At 36.1% G+C, this 19,872-nt stretch overlaps 1 protein-coding gene across 7 annotated transcripts in view; it reads left to right on the top strand.

Moving 5' to 3' along the window:
• STK3 (serine/threonine kinase 3) overlaps positions 1-19,872 on the top strand; it is a 375,979-nt gene that overhangs the window by 244,351 nt on the left and 111,756 nt on the right. For all 7 annotated transcript variants that reach the window (XM_038555157.1, XM_038555156.1, XM_038555154.1 and 4 more), the window contains 2 exons: positions 7,871-8,008; positions 13,635-13,760. In XM_038555157.1, coding sequence (XP_038411085.1) covers positions 7,871-8,008; positions 13,635-13,760 — 264 coding nt within the window. The remainder of the gene's footprint in view (positions 1-7,870; positions 8,009-13,634; positions 13,761-19,872) is intronic.

Below are 19,872 nucleotides of genomic sequence, written 5' to 3'. Positions count from 1 at the left end.
GAGGTGGTTGTAGAGGCAGACTGCAGTAGGCTGTAACTTGAGCAATGGTTCTAAATGAAGACTTGAATCAGTTGTGAGTGGAGTTTTAAAAGTTGAATATATAGTGGCCTTTAGAATAAAAAAATGTAAAAAAGAATCTTATGCAGTCTTGTAGACAGTTGTTATGAATTGATATTTTGAATTTTTGAGATTCTGTATCCTCTTTCACTCTTTATTGCTACATGTCATGTTTGTGTGAAGATAATCATACAATACAGAGTGCTGTTTTAGGTTCTCATTTTTCACCCTTTTATAAAATAAAACGCTTGATTGTAATTTTGTAATTCACATATTTGTCATTTTAATGGCAATATGTTACTCTACTTTATTGATAATATAGTAGACTAGCCATTTCTTAATAGTCAGTATTTTCTGTTTGCGATTTTCCACCATTACAGAAAGTGAACCAGAACTGTCTTTATACAAATAGCTTTCCATTTTCTTCTCTGGAGACTCAGTATTCAAATTATAGATGCTTTATCTTATAATAGGCTTATCTGTGGCAGAAGTTTAATGGAAATATAGAGGTAGTGTGAAGTAGCTAAGGAGCGGGTAGACCTGAGTTCCAGTTTTGGGCACACACACTGGCTGTGTGACCTTGAGTAAGCTAGTTTACCCTTGTTGGTCTCAGTGGTAAATTGGGGTTAATAAAATAGCTGACAGTATTGTGCATTTACAGGGTAACAGATGCCATTGTACTTGTTGTTCTTGGGTTAACTGATTTAAATTTCAGAATAGCTCTGTGTGGTAGGTACTATTATTTTCATTCCTCCTATGTGAAAATAGGCACAGAGAAGTAAAATAGGTCAGGTATTGTTATTGTACCCAGCTCTATCTAAGCTGGCTTAGACCTCTAGGGCTGGTTCTCTTACTAACTCTGTACTGCCAGGACACCAGCCACATCTCTTCCCTTAATTTGGTTCATAGGCAGGCAAATTGGCCTTTATTGGACAGATTAATGATTATTGCAGTTCCTGCAACTGGTGTTGGAGTGAATTGTGAGGTCATGTTCACGATACTTTAACTGTGCTTACTGTAGAAGCTGCACCCTAAGAGCAAGGTTCACTCTGGTTTTTAGTATTCTCTATTTCAAAGTTGCATTTGAAGGAGTGATAATAAAAATGTAGATTTGTATTTTTGTATTAATGTCTAGTAGGCCTGTTGTTCTCCCTCCCTGTTCTGAGACCCCACTTCCATCTCCTTTCCTAACAGTGTTTGTCTAGTGAGTATTTAACTCCTCAATTGCTAGGCAGCTAGTGTGCCAGAGTCTTCTAGACCCAAAAAGGAACCTTAAAAAATACTAGTCCAGTGTCCTCACTTATCTGAAGAAACTGAAGGTGCACAGTCAGAGTCAGTCAGAGGATGATTAAGAGCTCAAGCCTATTTTCTGACTTGGGTTCAGTGTTGGCTTCATTTTTTTTTTTTAAGATTTTATTTATTTATTCATGAGAAACAGAGAGAGAGAGAGAGAGAGAGAGAGAGGTAGAGACACAGGCAGAGGGAGAAGCAGGCTCCATGCAGGGAGCCTGACGTGGGACTTGATCCCGGGTCTTCAGGATCCAGCCCTGGGCTGAAGGCGGCACTAAACCGCTGAGCCACCCGGGCTTCCCTGTTGGCTTCATTCTGTTGTACTGTTTGCCATCTTATTTGTGTAGTTTTTTAAAAATTATTATTGCTATATATCCGTTTTAGAAGCTATCTATTTTTATTTGACTTAGTAGCTTGCTGTCTATGTATTATGTTTGCTATCAGGAACAGCTACATTTGTTTGGTTCTTTGAAGTTTTATAAAAGTGCTTTCTCATTCTTTATCTCATTTATTTGTTGTGAAGATAATCTTTTTGTTCCTATACCTGAGGTTCTTGAATCCTTTGTTATTCCAGCATGTCCATTGCTTCTGTACATTCACAAATCCATCTACCTTCACTTCAGGCTTATGTGTTGACTCACTCCACTGAAATGATAAAGTGCAGGCATTGTAGTTGCTCAGCTCCAGCTCTTTCCACATCTGGGTACTCCTGGAGTCCTAAGGCATGAAATTCCAAGCATGGAGACAATTAGTTCTTTTAAGGCACTTCTATTTCTTGGCTTCTTTAGACTACTTGTGATCAGGGAAGTTCTAAAACTTAATCAGAGATTCAATATGTAGTTAAGCAACACATTGTGTAGAAACAAACACAAGGATAATCATATCATTTATTGTACTAACATTCTTCAATCAAAATGGTGTTAGAGATAAGATAAATTATATGGCTGTAATGTGTGTCCATGCGATTTGGTTGGTGGCAAGGAAGGGAGTGAATTGTTAGTCTAAGGCTAGCCACTGATTGCCAAAACTTTCTACAGCAGGGGCCTATTACCTAATTAGCTCATACAAAACCTAGAGATTCTTAAGAGGATCTTTTATGATTCATGATTAGGTTAAATTAGTTGAACAAAATTAAGTCTGTGAGAAAGTCTGCCCATTTGTTATTGATTATCTAACCTAAAGAAATGGAAGTGGAAATAAAAGTGGTTTTCCTGGAGACTTTTAGCATCTCTACATTTGGTAGATCATATAATAAGACTTATTTGTTTGAACTGTATGCAGTTAATTGCTTGTTTGAGAATAGAAGGTGAACATTTTAGGATCTTTATGATAGTACTGGGTAAATAAGAGAGTTAAGTTTTTTATCCTCGAGTTTCTAATAGCTACTGCTGAGGTGAGCCTTATATGTTAAGATTATCTGAAGATAAGACTGCAATTCATTGGCTCAAAGTTCAAAGGGCAGCATTAGCTACAGGAACATAAATCATTGAATTGTTAGCCATCAATCTGTAACAAGTGCAGATGAACAACATTTATCAAGACAATCTAGTATCATTTACCTGCAGTTTGAGGTCAGTCTGTATAGGGGCTTACGTGGGTGCTTTGAACCGGTTTTGCAGAGATGAGAGTTCAAATTTATTTTTGTTCTTTAATTTGAAGTAGTAGGGGCAGCCCTGGTGGCTCAGTGGTTTAGCGTGCCGCCTTCAGCCCAGGGCGTGATCCTGGAGACTTGGGATTGAGTCCCACGTTGGGCTCCCTGCATGGAGCCTGCTTCTCCCTTTGCCTGTGTCACTGCCTCTCTCTCTGTCTCTGTGTCTCTCATGAATAAATAAATAAAAAATTTTTTTAAAATGCTTCTTTCACTGTAAAAGTATGAAAGAATATTTTAAAAAGAAAAATTGAAAAAAAAAAAAGAAAAATTGAAGTAGTAGGTAGTTTTGTGTGCCTTTTCCAGCAGCTGATGTTAACCCCATTTTGCCCATCCTTAAAGCCAGACTAGGTTCCAACTATGGAGCTGAGATTAATTAGGTTATTTACAGAAGAATTTTATTTACTAGCCCTTCACTGTTTGCTATTTGTTTTATGTGTTAGTTTTCTCCTCCACAAGCTGACTGTGGCTTTGAGAGATGTGTCTTATTTTACAATCTGTAATAGCAGGGCTCAGAAAGTTAGGTACTTGAAGGAGCCATCAGGTAAAGTAGGTAATTGAGCCAGACTAAACGAGGCCCATGTAAAAGGGAAAACATCCTGGGTAAAACTAGCCTCATTCCAGCAGATTCTTACCTTGTTGAAATGTGAACTTGATATTGCCTGAACAAAATATGTCCACTGGTGTTATTTGGCCTATGGTGTATACGTTTGTTACTTTATTAGAATATAGTTTTGAACATGCAGAAAGTACTTGATAAATGTCATTTGATAGGTGCGTGTATCATAAAACGGGCTGTTGAAGAGGACTTAGATGTAAATACGTGTAATATGAGGTTAAGATGTATAAGAATAATCTCTTCTATTAAAGGATTTTCCCACTTTGAAAGAAGATAAGTATACTAATAAAGAAATTAACTCTTATCCTAGTATCAGCAGACTTGGATATTGAATCTTCACTGCTTTGTCCGTGGAAAGTCCTCTGGAACTTTCCAAGTGAGAAGCCAGTGATTGCACCATATTATAAGGGCTTTATTTTTTTATATATATTTTATTTAAATCAATTTGCCAACATATAGTATAACACCCAGTGCTTATCCCATCAAGTGCCCTCCTCAGTACCTGTCACCAGTTACCCCGTCCCCCCACCCTCTTCCCCTTCCGTAGCCATTTGTTTCCCAGAGTTAGGAGTCTTTCGTGGTTTGTCTTCCTTTCTATTTTTTTACCCACTCAGTTTCCCTCCTTTCTGTAAGGGCTTTCAAAAGAGTGATACGGTGAATTGTTAAAATACCTGAGTGCCTTGCAATTAAAGTACTGATTTTTTTATTTCTTGAATTCTAGCGTAATTGTTCATTCTCCTTTTTTTCCACCCCTCCCAAACAATGCTGTTAGGATATATTCTTGGTTCTTCCTTTATAGTATCTCCTACTTTATTTCTTCCATTTCATTCCTGTAGAAATGAAGGAACTAGTTTGAACTCATCCTTACTTATCTTGGAGCATCTCTACTAGCCCCTAACTGCCTTTTCTATTCCATAGTTAGAGTGTTTCTAGGGTTTTGTTTTTGTTTAATCTACTTCTTGGGTTATAAACAACTCAGTTCAAAAACAAATACACATACACTCCAGAAAAAACTTTTTAGGTGTGTACTTTCTTGCTGACTAAACTTCATATCCTCCTTTCCCCTTCTAATATTCTCATTTCCTAGTCCCTTACCAGGCAGTCATTTGTTCGCTTGTTCGCTGTTCCTCCTAATGGAGGAACATTCCATTCCATTCTCTTGCTTTTCCTTATTAGGAGAATGACCTTTCTTTTGTGTGCCTTGTATCATTTCTCTTATTATTATACTGTTATTTAATTCTTTTATTGTTTGTGCTTTCATTATCAGGCTAGGCTAGAAGTTCGTTCAGGGTAGTGGCAATATTTCCTGCTGCTGCTTTGAGCTCCATTTAATGCTCAACACCATGCTTTCTGTGTGGCAGGCACTTAACAGATACTTCTGACCTTGATTACTACTTTGTTATCCTTCATCCATATTTTTTTTATTGTAGTAAAATACACATAACATAAAATTAACCATTTTAAATGTACAGTGCTGTGAAATCAAGTACATTCACGTTTGCTGAACGGCAATCACTATCATCCACCTCTAGAATTTTTTCATTTTTCCCAGTTGAAACTCTCTGCCTGTTAAACACTAGGTCTTCATTCCCCCCTTCCCACAACTCTTGGCAACCACCATTCCATTCTCTGTCTCCATGAATTTGACTACTGTAGGAACCTCATATTAGAGAAATCATATAATGTTGTCCTTTCATGACTCAGCATAATATTTTCAGGGTCTATGGGTATCGTAGCATGTGTCAAAATTTTCTTTTAAGGTTAAACAATACTCTATTGCATGTGTATTTACAGTATAACCACTATTTTGTGTATCCATTCATCTGTTGATGAACGCTTGGGTTGCTTGCATTTTTTGTCCACTGTGAATAGTGCTGCTCTGAACTTGGGTATACAAATATCTGTTCTAGGGATCCCTGGGTGGCGCAGTGGTTTAGCGCCTGCCTTTGGCCCAGGGCGCGATCCTGGAGACCCGGGATCGAATCCCACGTCGGGCTCCCGGTGCATGGAGCCTGCTTCTCCCTCTGCCTGTGTCTCTGCCTTTCTCTCTCTCTCTCTGTGACTATCATAAATAAATAAAAATTTAAAAAAAAAAAAACAAAAAAAAAACAAATATCTGTTCTGTTCCCTGCCTTTACTTCTTTTGGGTACGTACCCAAAAGTGGAATTAGGAGATCATATGATAATTCTGTGTTTGATTTTTTAAGGAATTACCATACTGTTTTTCAAGCAACTCCACCATTTTGCATTCCCACCAACAAAGCATGAGGATTCCAGTTGCTCCACATCCTTGCCACCACTTGTTATTTTGTTTTTAAAAAAATAATAGCCATGCTAATGGATATGAGAGGTATCTCATTGTGGTTTTGATTTGCATTTCTCTAGTGATTGGTGATGTTTGGTACCTTTTCCTGTACTTATTGGCCATTTGTATGTTCTTTGAAGAAATATCTTTTTGAGTTCTTTGCCCATCTTTTAAGTTGGGTTCTTTGGGGTTTTTTTGTTGTTGTTGAGTTATATATCCTGGATATTATGATTTGCAAATATTTTCTCCCATTTTCACTGTTTCACTCCCTTTTCACTTTGTTGATAGAGTCCTTTGATGCATAAGTTTTGAATTTTTTAAAAGATTTTATTAATTTATTCATGAGAGACCAAGAGAGAGGCAGAGACACACAGGCAGAAGGAGAAGCAGGCTCCATGCAGGGAGCCTGACATGGTACTTGATCCCAGGTCTCCAGGATAATGCCCTGGGCTGAAGGTGGGGCTAAACTGCTGAGCCACCCGGGCTGCCCTAAGTTCTGAATTTTGATGAAGCCCAATTACCTATTTTTTCTTTTGTTGCCTGGATTTGGGGTGTCACATCCAAGAAATTATTGGCGAAATCCAATGTCTTGAAGCTTTCCTCTTATGTTTTCTTGTAAGTTTTATAGTTTTAGCTTTTACTGTTAGGGTCATTGATCCATTTTCATTTAATTTTTTTGTATATGATACAACATAAGAATCCAAATTCATTTTTATTGCATATGTATTTTCCGTCTTCTCCTTACCATGTGTTGAAAAGACTATATTTTCTCTACTTAATGATCTTTACCTCATTTATATTTATTTCATTGGATGACTTTCAACTTTATTGTCACAGTTGATTGTAGTAGTAGTGCTGACACATTTGTTTTAACTTTATTGTGTTTTTATTTTTTATATCTTTTCAAAGAAAATGATGTTTTAGTGATAATATTTTATCAGGAACTATTGTAGATACCAACAGGATCAGTTAATTCATTACATATAGTGATTTCCTAAGAACATTAGGGATTGACTCTTTTGGTTGAAAAAGGATGACTAGATAGCTAGGAGGACAGGGATGCCAGGAAGACTTTTTAAAACTTTTGAATTTTGAACTATCTGAATGTATTTAATTAGTACTAAGATACTAATACTAAATTAAATCATTAGCAATAAATTTAAGTGTTATATTACCTTCAAAACTTTGCGTTTGGAATCCTGACTTATGTATGTATGTATGTATGTATTTATTTATTTATTTATTATTTTTTTAAATTTTTATTTATTTATGATAGTCACACACACACAGAGAGAGAGAGAGGCAGAGACATAGGCAGAGGGAGAAGCAGGCTCCATGCACCGGGAGCCCGACGTGGGACTCGATCCCGGGTCTCCAGGATCGTGCCCTGGGCCAAAGGCAGGCGCTAAACTGCTGCGCCACCCAGGGATCCCCCTGACTTATGTATTTAGAAAAGGAAATAAAAGTCTTAGCTCTATTAGTATTATTTCAAATCACAGTAGTACTTTTATTTATATTTAAATAATCTGGATTGCAGAAGCAGATTGGACTGCTGCTGTCCATTTTGAGCAGCAGTACTTATATAAAACTGAAATGGGAAGTAAATCTGGCACGCAATAGCAATATTAGGGAATACATCTGTTTAATTAGAGAATGTCCTTAGTTTGGTAAAAGGGTTAGAATTGCAGTCTTGTTTGGAGACTGATTAAAAATAATAGATAAAATAAAGAATGATGTGCTCAATGAGCTACAATTCAAATAGAGGAAATTTAATGGGAAATGATTACATTAGTAGCAGATGGACTTGCTTCCTGAATTGCAATCTTACTGGAAATCCTAGAACAGCTTAAATTTGTTTTTCAGGTTTAGAGTCTGATAGAAAGATAGATTTGTTTATTTGGTGTTCTGTCGTGATTCTTACTGTGTCTTTTGGCTATTTCATTTTTGCTAGGCTATTTTTATGATTCCCACAAACCCACCACCAACATTCAGGAAGCCAGAACTTTGGTCTGATGATTTCACTGATTTTGTTAAAAAGTGCCTAGTGAAGAATCCTGAGCAGAGAGCTACTGCAACACAACTTTTACAGGTCAGTATTTATGCATCTAAGGGAAAAATATTTTCTTTATACTCTGTAACTGTCTCACATTAACCAGAATTGCTGAGGGTTTTATTAACTGATTTCTCAAGATGTAAACCTCTAAGGAAATATGGATTATCAAAGACATACACATCATTCTTCTCCTACATGTTCTCTTTGTCTCATTTTTTTCTTTTCTGTTTTCCAAATTGAGTCTTCTGCCTTTCCCCTTTTTTCTGTTTCTTTGTTGTCAACTCTTCTCCAAAGTAAAACAAAACTTCCAAAGGGTTCTCATTTCAGAAGTGAGTTATTTTCTCCACTGTTAGTATTTTTCGTGTTTTTTTTTTCCCCTGATGTGTTACTCCTTGCCTCGGTATTTCGTCTTTGACTTTTTGATCTACCATATGGTATATAAATACAAGATCCTTGAGCCCCTTGAAAAGATTTCATACTGTATATACATACTGGTTATAAGATTATCTAAATACTTTTCAGTACCCCTGGTATGAGTATATTTTATATCCAGAGTATCAGGAGGCTTTTTTTTTTAATCTACCTTGACATTTAATGCAATTAGAAATAATTTAACACTTTTATTTATTTATTTTTTAAAAGATTTTATTTATTTATTCATGAGAGACACACAGAGAGAAGCAGAGGCACAGGCATAGTCCCGCAGGAAGCCTGCTACAGGACTCCATCCCAGGACCCCAGGATCATGACCTGAGCCAAAGGCAGATGCTCAACCACTGAGCCACCTAGGTGTCCCTTTTTTCTTTTTTTTTTTTTTTAGATTTTATTTATTTATTCATGAGAGACACACAGAGAGAGGCAGAGACACAGGCAGAGGGAGAAGCAGACTCCCTGTGGGGAGCCTGATGTGGGACTCGATCCTAGGACCCCAGGATCATGACCTGAGCCAAAGGCAGACGCTCAGCCCCTAAGCCACCCAGGTGTCCTGTAACATTTTTTTTTAATTTTTTTAATTTATTTATGATAGTCACACAGAGAGAGAGAGAGAGAGAGAGAGAGAGAGAGGCAGAGACATGGGCAGAGGGAGAAGCAGGTTCCATGCACCAGGAGCCCGACGTGGGATTTCGATCCCGGGTCTCCAGGATCACGCCCTGGGCCAAAGGCAGGCGCTAAACCACTGCGCCACCCAGGGATCCCGTCCTGTAACATTTTTAAAAAGTGTTTGTATCTTTATTTTCCCAATTGGCTTAGAGGTCTAAACTAATAAGTGGGTCTCACATTAATAAAACTTGATATCTGGAAGTTCATTCTTTTTTGACCCAGCAATTACACTCCTAGAAATTTGTTCTACAGAAAAATTTAACCATGTGTGACATAACTGATGTGTAAAAGTATTCATAGTACATTGTAACCACAAAAGATCAGAAACAACATAAATATCTGTCCACAAGTTGGAAGCAGTCCCCTGGGAGGAGTGGCTGACAGAGTACACGCACCTGCACGTGTGTATATATATGTATCGTTGTAGTTTATAGTATTGGTTATAATACTCACACAATCATATATATCACTAATATGTTGTATTAATATACAATAATAATTATATAATTATATATTTCATTATAATGTTTTTCATCTATAAACCGTGCATGTGTGTGTATGCATGCGCCAGTGCTTGCAGTGGAGCAGCTCTGGAAAAATAATCAAGAAACTGACCTCAGAGAAAGCAACTATAAAGCTGAGAAGAAGGAGTGGCATGGAGACATACATTTTGCTGAATTCTCTTTTTGAGCCTTTTGAGTTCTGTGTTAGATGCAAATACTGCCTTTCAAAAATTAATTGAAATATTTATTTTGAAATATTTTGAGCATTTCAAAGGAGTTTTGAGCATGTAAATCAAGAGCCATTCGGTATTGTTATCATATTGAGTATCTAAATTATTTAACCCCGAGGACGGTAAGAAAGGAGAGGGGGGAATAAAACAGAAGAAGTGGGACAGATAGGGCACAAAAAATGGTGATGAAAATAAATCCAAATATAACTGTTAACTGAATTTTAGATAATGTAACTAGTGTTTCTTTGTAGTCTTTTTTTCTATAATCTTTTCTAATCTTAAGAAATTCTGGGTTTTTGTTTTTTATCCTTTGAGTCCTTAGGATAAAAAAGCATTTAAGAAATATTCTTAAAAAAAAAAAAAGAAATATTCTAGGGGCACCTGGGAGACTCAGTAGGTTGAACCTCTGACTTGATTTCAGCTCAGGTTATGATCTCATGGGTCATGAGATTGAACTCTGTGCTCAGCAGGGAGTCTGCTGGAGATTCTTTCCCTCTCCTTCTGCCCTTCCCCATACCCCCTTTCTTTTTCTCTCTCTCTCCCCCCACTTCCAAGTAAATGAATCTTTAATAAAAAGAAATATTCTAGTACAATTCCTTAATTTTGTGGATGAAGGTCTTGAAGCCCAGAAAAGTTAAATGACTCACTAAATATCACACAGTGAACATGACTGTTGTGGGTTTATTCCATTTGCCCCCATCTCCACTCTTTCTCTACTCTGTTTTCTGCCCAGGAAGTTGACTTGTATGGGCTACATTAACAACTTCTGTTACTCTCTAGTTCTGTTACCTTCTAGTTGGTTTAGCTCAAACATCTTTTTTTTTTATGACAAGAGCAAATTGTGCAACTGATTTAATAATATAGTGCTTATGAACTAATATTTGCTTTCTTGATTTTTTTTCTGTTGTGCTATTGACCATTCAAGGCCCTCTATTATAATGTACTCTTTCTTGTCTTTTTTCTTTTTTTAAGATTTATTTATTTATTTGAGAGAGAGCACATGAGGAGGGGCAGACAGAGAGGGAGAGAGAATATCCAGCAGACTGTGCTGAGTGCAGAGCCTTCCTCTTGGGGCTCAATCTCACAACCCTGAGATCACAACCTGAGTTAAAACCAAGAGTTGGGTGCTTAACTGACTGTGCCACCCAGCCATGCCGCTGGTCTAGCTTCTTAACTGACCCCTAGCTACCTCCTTTTTTTTCTCTATAGATTCTGAAATAATGGACTTGTAATTTCTTATACAGACCATGCTTTTTCAATCCTCTGTACCTTTTCTCACACTGTTTTCCCCATCCCCTACCTAGTTTAAAACCCCGTTCACCAACAGGCTCCTTCCTACTCTTATCTAATTGTTTCGAATTCAGATTAGCTACTCCTCCAGGAAGCCTTCCTCTCATCCTTGTTTATTAGGCTAGTTGTCATTCCTTGGTGTTTTGATAAGTTCATATCACCTATTGGTATCCAGTGCTTAATACATGTGTACTAGATAGAATGATTGAGTCTCATTAGACGCATTTGAGTCTTACTTTGCTAGATGCCTAGAAGCCATTCTGTCTCTTAAAGGGGTTTTGCACATGTCTTACATGTTATGGCTCTCAGAGGACAGCCTTATCACCAAATTTTAGTGGACATGTCTATAGCCTACCTGTACAGATGATACCATGTTGATTTCTAGATCCTGAAAAAGAAAATTTTTAAAAATTCATGGTGAATTGTTATAGTGGTTTATTCTCATGGTACAACATAATAATTGTATAAATTTAAAAGAATCATGGACTGAAAGGATCCTTTGAAATTATTAGTTAACTCATAGTAGTTTTCAAAAGATGAGGAAATTAAAACCCCAAAGAAATGAAAGGACAGGTTTCAAGTTCAGCCTACCAGCGCTAGAGTTGCTCATGGGAAACCCAGACCCTGAAGTGGGCTCCTGCTCCAGGATGTCCTTCTGTGAGAATGTGAGGTTGACTGAGAGCTGCCATTACTTGAATTGACCCCTGGGCTTGGCTGTTATAGATGGCATCCTGGTTACTCTTTGCACTCCTGTGACATGTGCCTTATTCTTCATTTCACCAGTTCAGCTAAGGAGTAGAAACTTTATTTACCTTGTTGTCCCTCTCATTTACAGTAGTCAGAATACTTTCTCTTCATACATTGAGATCTATATCAAACTGTGTTATAGTATTTGCTTTAACCTTTAAGCAGTTGAGAAAACTCAAAAGAATAAGAGGATTCTATTGTGTTTACCCCATTTTTGCTCTTTCCATTGTTCTTTCTCTTAGCTTTTCACAGTCCCTTCTTTTATTAAACTTCCTTTCTGTTTAGAGGACTTCCTGGAAACCACTTTTTAAAGATAGATCTACAGTAACATTCTCTTAGTTTTCCTTCATCTGAGAATGTCTGAACTTCTCTTCTTTCCTGAAGGAAATATTTTTATATTCTGTTCATCTTTATTAAAATAACTATATATTGACATATAATTGTGAAAATTACATTTTGAAACTGTATGGCTGCCTCGAAAGGTTATCTATCTCAAATTGTACTTGTAACCTGTCCCTCTACTTTCTCTCACACTACCCCACCCCTTCAATAAAAGAGGTGCTGGGTGGCTCAGTTGGTTGAGCGCCTGACTCTTGATTTAGACTCGGGTCATGAATTCAGGGTGGTGAGATTGAGCTCCACATCAGTCTCTGTGCTGGGTGTGGAGTCTGCTTAAGATATTCTTTCTCTCTCTCTCTCTTTCCTGCTTTTTAAAAAAAAAAAAAGTCTTTGAAAACCCTGGTCTATTCTGGTGGTTTCCCTTCTGTTTATAAGAATTGTAGCAAACTCAGATATTTTAGCTAGATCAGGATGATATAAAAAAAGAAGTTAAGGGATCCCTGGGTGGCGCAGCGGTTTGGCGCCTGCCTTTGGCCCGGGGCACGATCCTGGAGACCCGGGATCGAATCCCACGTCGGGCTCCCGGTGCATGGAGCCTGCTTCTCCCTCTGCCTGTGTCTCTGCCTCTCTGTCTCTCTCTGTGTGACTATCATGAATAAATAAATAAAATCTTAAAAAAAAAAAAAAAAAAGAAGTTAAAAGTTTTAAACATAGTATAGAAATGAGACAATATTTTCTGAAAGGTATTTTTCTTTTATTGCTGTTATTTCTCCATTGGAGATTATTATATTATTGAAAATATACTAAAGTAAAAAAAATATGTAAAAGAAGTAACAAAGTAGTTGCCCTCCTTTTGATCACTGTCAGTTTAAGATTAATTAAATTTGTACATATTACTAGAATAATTTTATTTTTATATGTAATATAATCACCAATCTTGTTTATGTTTTTAATTAATTTTTAATTTTTTAAAGCTTTTATTTAAATTCCAGTTAGTAACATACAGTGTAATATTCGTTTCAGGTATACAATATAATGATTTAGTACTTCCATACAACACCTGGTGCTCATCACACCAAGTGCACTCCATAATCCTCATCACCCACCTCCCCTGTGGTAACTGAAAATCACCAGTCTTTAAAAAAATTTTATCTTTTTCACTACCTAATGTATAGTTCCTTTGGACAATTACATTTTTAAAGGTAATGTAGTTTTATTAAAAGGATTGCACTTTTTATGTGTGCTTTAATGGTTTTCTAAAGACAAGTAAACCTAAAAACAAATTCTTTATTTCTAAAGTAGCTGAAATATTCTCTTTTCTTAATGTTTACATTTAATTCTGGTTGAAATAATCATTGAAACCTATGAAGCACTTATATATTGTTTTAACATATTTTAGGCATAATTCAGAGAAATCTTTTGAATTTATACCATCGACTTTTACTTTTCCAGCATCCTTTTATCAAGAATGCAAAGCCTGTATCAATTTTAAGAGACCTGATCACAGAAGCTATGGAGATCAAAGCTAAAAGACATGAAGAGCAGCAGCGAGAATTGGAAGAGGAGGAAGAAAATTCGGTTAGTAAATACCTTCAAAAAATCCATTTTTTTCTTCTGAGTCACTTTTAATAACAAAATAACGTAATTATGTATCACATTTTATGATGTCCAATGCTTCTGTTCTTCAATAATGATGTTTTCCTTGTTTTAAATTATAAATTTTCTTTCTGGAAGATCCAGAGATGAATACCTCTTGAAATTCAGATAGTTATAAAATCTGAAAACAAAAATATCATTTTATTTTTCTACTGATTGAAAATGTCATTGATAATATCTTTATTTTCCCATTGAAGTTTGTTTTAATCTTATAGTTTACTAAAGTTATAGTTCTAATCTTATAGTTATTAAAAATAATTATTTTGCTAATTTATATTTGTTTCAAATTTCAGAGACTGGTATCCAATTGGGATTTCTTTTGAAATTCTTTTATGCCCTTTTCATCAATTATTAAACTTTGTGTCATAAGGTAGCCCAGGACAAGTGTACGTCTTTGCAGAGCTGATTTATGATCATATTTTTTTTAGACATGTAACTACACCAGTTATTCATTTGGCAGTGACTATGGACTGCCTGCTGAGAAAGATATTTTAAAATTATTTTCTAGATGTAAGATTTTTACTAACGACTTCATTCAGAATTTTAAATAACATTTTTATAAAGGTGGTTTTATCTGTAACTTTGGGTTTGTATATTCTACAAAGTGAAATAAGTGATATGGAATGAGGTAAAGACCTTGGTTCTTGGTTTCAAAAGGCTTTATAAATCCCACCCTAGGTTCCTGCGTATTGATTGATAGATATGGTTAATTGATTTCTCTCTAGTTGATATTTATAAATGTTAATTTTTTTCTAGATTTTTTGGGTAGTTTTTAAAGCACTTCTATCATATATTATTTCATTTTATCTTTAGAAAAAGTAAGATTGGTCACATATTATGTGTTGTTATCCCATATGGCAGATGAGTAAAATTAGGTTAGGAGAGAAAAGATTTACCAAAGTTGATGAAGCTAATGAAGAACCAAGAGTAAAAGTAGGTTTTTACTTGTAAGCTCCCATGTTCATTCATCAATACTTTATGCTTACTTTGCAATCAAATGTTTACTGGTACTTTAGAAATAAACAACATTGGCTTATCAGAGTTATATAATCAGAGTTATATAATTTCTGGTAAGTTTATATTCACAAAAATGTCTAGTTCTTGCTCTTCTGTGGTGGCACCCATCTGCCTTGCTTTCACCTCATGCAAGCTTCATATGAGTGCTAGTCTGGTAGACCTGCCTTCACTTAGCTGTCAGTGGGCAGATGATTGTTTTGCTTTGTTCTGTCTTCCTTGCTTAAATTATAGGCCAGTTTCCATTTTTGATGGCTAAAGAACCATTGATTACTCCAGAACTTACCAGTTTTTACTAGGTTTAAGACCTTGCTATAGTCACTTTGGTGACTTTCTGCCATTTCTATGATCTGTTTCTTCACTATTTTCCTCTTCTCCACTGATTGATCTTCTTTCAAGTTTTTTATTTTTAATGTGCCAAACACCTTTCCTCTCTCTGCTTGAAACACTTCGTCCCAAGAACTGGAGTCACTTGGTTCTTACCTTTTTGAGTCTCAGCTTTAAATATCACCATCCAAAACTTAGTAGCTTAAAGCAATACACATCCATTATTTCATGATATCTGCAGATCACTTATTTCAAAAGTGGCTTAGTTGGATGATTTTCAGGGTTTCTTATGAGGTTGCAGTCTAAGTGTTGGTGAGAGCTGTGGTCATCTGAAAGCTTGACAAGGACTGGAGTTCTAACCTAGCTTATTCGTATGGCTGTTGGTGGGCTGCTTCTGTTCCTTGCCATGTAGGACTCTCTCTAGGGCCGTGAGAGTCTTCACAACATGGTAACTGGCTTCTCTCAGAGTAAGTGATCCAAGAGGAAATCTTAATGCTTTTTATGACAGTCTCAAGACTTACACACTGTCACTTCTGCCACATTGTTTGTTTGTTTAAAGATTGCTTGATTTATTGATTGATGATAGACACAGAGAGAGAGAGAGAGAGAGAGAGAGAGGAGGAGGAGGAGGAGGAGGAGGAAGAAGCAGGCTCCATGCCGGGAGCCCGACGTGGGACTCCATCCTGGGACTCCAGGATCGCGCCCTGGGCCAAAGGCAGGCGCCAAACCGCTGAGCCACCCAGGGATCCCCCACATTCTGTTTGTTAAAATAAGTTACTGGTCATGGAAAATGGTAGAGTAGGGAGCTCCAAGAATCTCTGCCTCCACAGTTTTACATGCCTGCCATCCCCCATTTTCTAGCTTAGCAGCAGCTGTGGAAACAGCAACAAGGAGAGGTGATAGGGGAAAGCAGTAAGAACCTTGTTCCCAAAAAATTGTGGCTTTGCATTTTGACCTGCCTGGTGGTTCCCTGAGGAGCCAGCGCAGAGACTTGCCCTTGTTTTGCCCCCCTTGAGCTAGAGCAGCCTCCGGGATGGTGTTTATCAAAAACATCTGAATTTACTAGAGCTAATAAACAAGTTCAGCACAGTTACAGGGTATAAGATCATATACAAAAATCAGTTATGTTTTCATCAGAATAATTTAAGCTAAGAAGGTTAAAGACTTGTACAGTGAAAAGTACAAAACATTGCTGAAAGAAATTAAAGAGTACCTAAATCTATGGAAGGACGTCCTGTATAAATGGATTGGAAGACTTAATAATGTTACGATAACAATTTCGCCAAAGTGATTCATAGATTAATCCAATCCCTATCAAAATATCAGTGGTCTTTTTTGCAAAATGGAAAAGCCAATCCTCAAATTCAGATGGACCAAGGGGACTCTAAGTAGCTAAAACAAGATTGAAAAAGAGTAGCAAAGTTAGAGCTCTTACCTCCCAATTTCAAAACTTAACATAAGACTGTCATAATCAAATGTGTTACTGACATAAGGATAGACATATAGACCAATGGAATGGAACTGTGAGTCCTACTGAGACTGTGCTCGTGGTTCTGCCAAAAAGCTTTGTGGCTGTCCTATGAATCTTATTGTGGTTCATTCCATTAGAGCAGGCGACACTTACACATTTTGTTGAAATAATTGTTTCTTTACCTTGGGTTCCTGCTAAGACTGCTATGGGGCAATGCTTTTAAGCTTCTTAAAAGCCCTATTACCTATCTTGACTCTTTCTGAGGTCTTAGCAAAGGATTTTACAGTCACCCCTGCAGCTTGATTTTTAAATGATGTTTTTTGAATGTGTTTTGGATTTGACGTTTGCTTGGAAGCTTCTTCATAATTGTAGCATTGCTTGCTGTCTTAGAGGCTAGGAACTTACAAAACCAGCAAGTCTTGATTCTTTTTTTAATTCTTTCTTAAGATTATTTCTCTCCTTTTGCATTTTGTTGTAAGCAGCAGGAAGAAACCAGGCATCACCTTAAACACTCTGCCTGGAAATCTCCCTAGGTAGACTACCCAGTTTATTAGGTACATTTTTTTTACTCCCTGGCTACTATAGATAACCATGTCCTAAATTTTTAGCTACAAGATAATGAGAATATCCTTTCTTCAGTCTTCCCAGGTAGTCCTTAAACTCTAATTAACCAATGATTTTTTAAAGGCTAGTCTTAAAAAAAAACAAAAAAAAACAAAAAAAAACTAGTCTTAAGTTAGCTGGTGTGTTTTATTGAAATATTATACAGGCAGTTGAATAAATGTTTAAATATCTATACAGTAAAAGAGTTAGTGCTTATTGTTTTTAAGTAAAAGAACAAGGGAAACATTCCACATGTGGTATATTGGATGATTACTTAAAAGCAGAATAGATGGTGTTAATAAGTTGAATTTATGAGATAAGGCACCAAATGCACCTTGACAAGCAGTTATCTTTTAAGAAGATTAAAAGGTTGATAGTTTACAAGAGTTGCCTTGTCACTGGAGTTTAGGCATTTCCCATGTAGATCATGGAGTTAAGTAAAATACAAGGAGTTGAACAGATTTAGAAGAGTATATTAAGTGAAATGTTGAGTAAAAAGTAGGATACTTCTTGATGTTATATGTGTGTGTGTGTATATGTATGTATGTATATATATATATGTGTGTGTATATATATGTATATATATGTATATATATATATGCACGTCTATATTATTTGCATGTATCAGGCCCTTTATTTTCACTTCCACCTAAAGGAAGGTTTTTTAAATTTCATATTAATTTAGTAATGACTCAATGAAAAAGATTCTGCCTATTAATTGACCTGAGACTATGTCTTAGAGGTTCTGTTTTTGGAAAAGAAATGGGGACTTTCTGGTGATTTCATTATGGTTTGAACTCTAAGCTTCTCAGGCTATGGTCCTTAAGGTCTTGGGGTGGTGCATCGCCTTTAAATAATCCACGGAAGCAGTAATTCTCAGCATGGATATGGGGAGAAATGCAAGGGTGCTTTGAAAAATTCACTCCCCTACAGATGATGGTATAGCCTCCATATGAGCATTTTTCAGAACCTTCCACTTTCTCCCTGCCCCTGTTTCATAAGGGAACTTCAAATCGGTCTACCTGCTAAGACCTTTTTGACCTAGGTAGAGAATAGATAAAAGAATCAGCTTCAAAAAAAAAAAGAAAAGAAAAAGAAAAATCAACTTCATTCAGTCTAGAAGCCTGTAATGTACCTAGTTGGTTAAATGAGGTGGGTAGACTTGATCTAAGAGCAGGACAAACTGCTTGGAGTTGAGTCCTGATTGTGTTCACATATAACTCTGTGTCTGGGCAAGTTGCTAACCTGTCCACTTCACTTTCACTATTTGTAAAAAGAAAATTAGTGATAGACTACATCTCATAGAGTCCTGTGGGAATATAATTTTTAAAAATATATTTTAGCACTTAGAACAGTATATTATACATAGTATGCTCAATAAAGTTTAGCTTTCATATTCATTAATGCTGCTACTTGTACCAGCAATATTGCTATTAATTATAACATTTTGACCAGGTTTTTTTGTTTTCGTTATTGTTTGGTTTGTTTAGCTTTTGGTTCCTTTGGTAGTAGTTGGTGCTGCTGCTAGTTTGCTACTCAAAGGGCCAACAGGATGCTGTCACTGATCAAATCTGAAGTAAAATTTATATTCACAATTTCTTTTGAAGTATTTTAAGACAAACTTTAAGTGGCCAGATGTGTTTGGAAGAATTGGTAGAGATTTTTGGAAACGTGCTCTAAGCTTACAAAAAATATATTTGAAGAAAACCAGTAAAGAAAATTTATTCTTGTTCCTTCACTTCCTGAAAGTAAATTAGATTTAGTAAGGAACATTTATATTTGAGGTAAAATTTTTGATCAAAATTAAAATTCCTTAACAGAATTGATTACTTTTAATTTTCATTTTCCGCATACAGTTAAATCACAATTTTAAAAAACCCCTACTCAGTGTTTACATAGTTATGGCTATACAAATACTGTTTGCAGAGAAACATTATATTTTGGTTACATGTTCTCTCTTTTTTTGTGATTTCTAGAACTAATGATCATCTCCGTTTTTGTTACTGTTGTTTGTTGTTATTTTTTCTATGTAGCTATTTTTTCTATGTAGCTATGTAGTTATTTTTTCTATGTAGCATTTTCTCAAATGCTACATTCCTACACTCTCTGTAGGAGCCATAGACTTGTGTATGTTCAAACATAGATTATTTATTAGTTTCATACTTTTTTCTACGCATTCTTTGGCCCTCTTGCCTCCTCTAGTCTGTACTGACTACTTTCTAGAGTCTTGAGCAGACTAAGACCTCCCTTCAGCATCATCCTGGAAATTTCCTTTTGTTCTGTTCTATAATGGATCCTCTATTCCCTGAATCTTGTGTTTCTTGTTTTCTTTCTTATTCTGATAGGTCTTATTTTCCAGGACCTTCCAGACATTAGCAGGGTTTGTTTATTTTTTAGCCCTTGTTTATCTGACCCTATCTTTCTTCTACCTTTACCCTTAAGAGATTGAGTATAAAGTTCTGGGCATAAAATACTGGATTGGAAATAATGTTCCCCTAAAATTTTGAAGGTTTTGTTCTATTTTCTAACTTGGCAGAAGACAAATGACAATCTGATACCTGATCTTTTTTTTTTTATGGAAGATTTTTAGATCTTCACTTTTCCCTATTGTTTAAATTT

This window comes from Canis lupus, chromosome 13, assembly GCF_011100685.1.
Source record: "Canis lupus familiaris isolate Mischka breed German Shepherd chromosome 13, alternate assembly UU_Cfam_GSD_1.0, whole genome shotgun sequence".
Lineage (NCBI taxonomy): Eukaryota > Metazoa > Chordata > Mammalia > Carnivora > Canidae > Canis > Canis lupus.
Note: the sequence above shows the minus strand (reverse complement) of the source record. Positions and strands in the feature narration are given on the sequence as shown.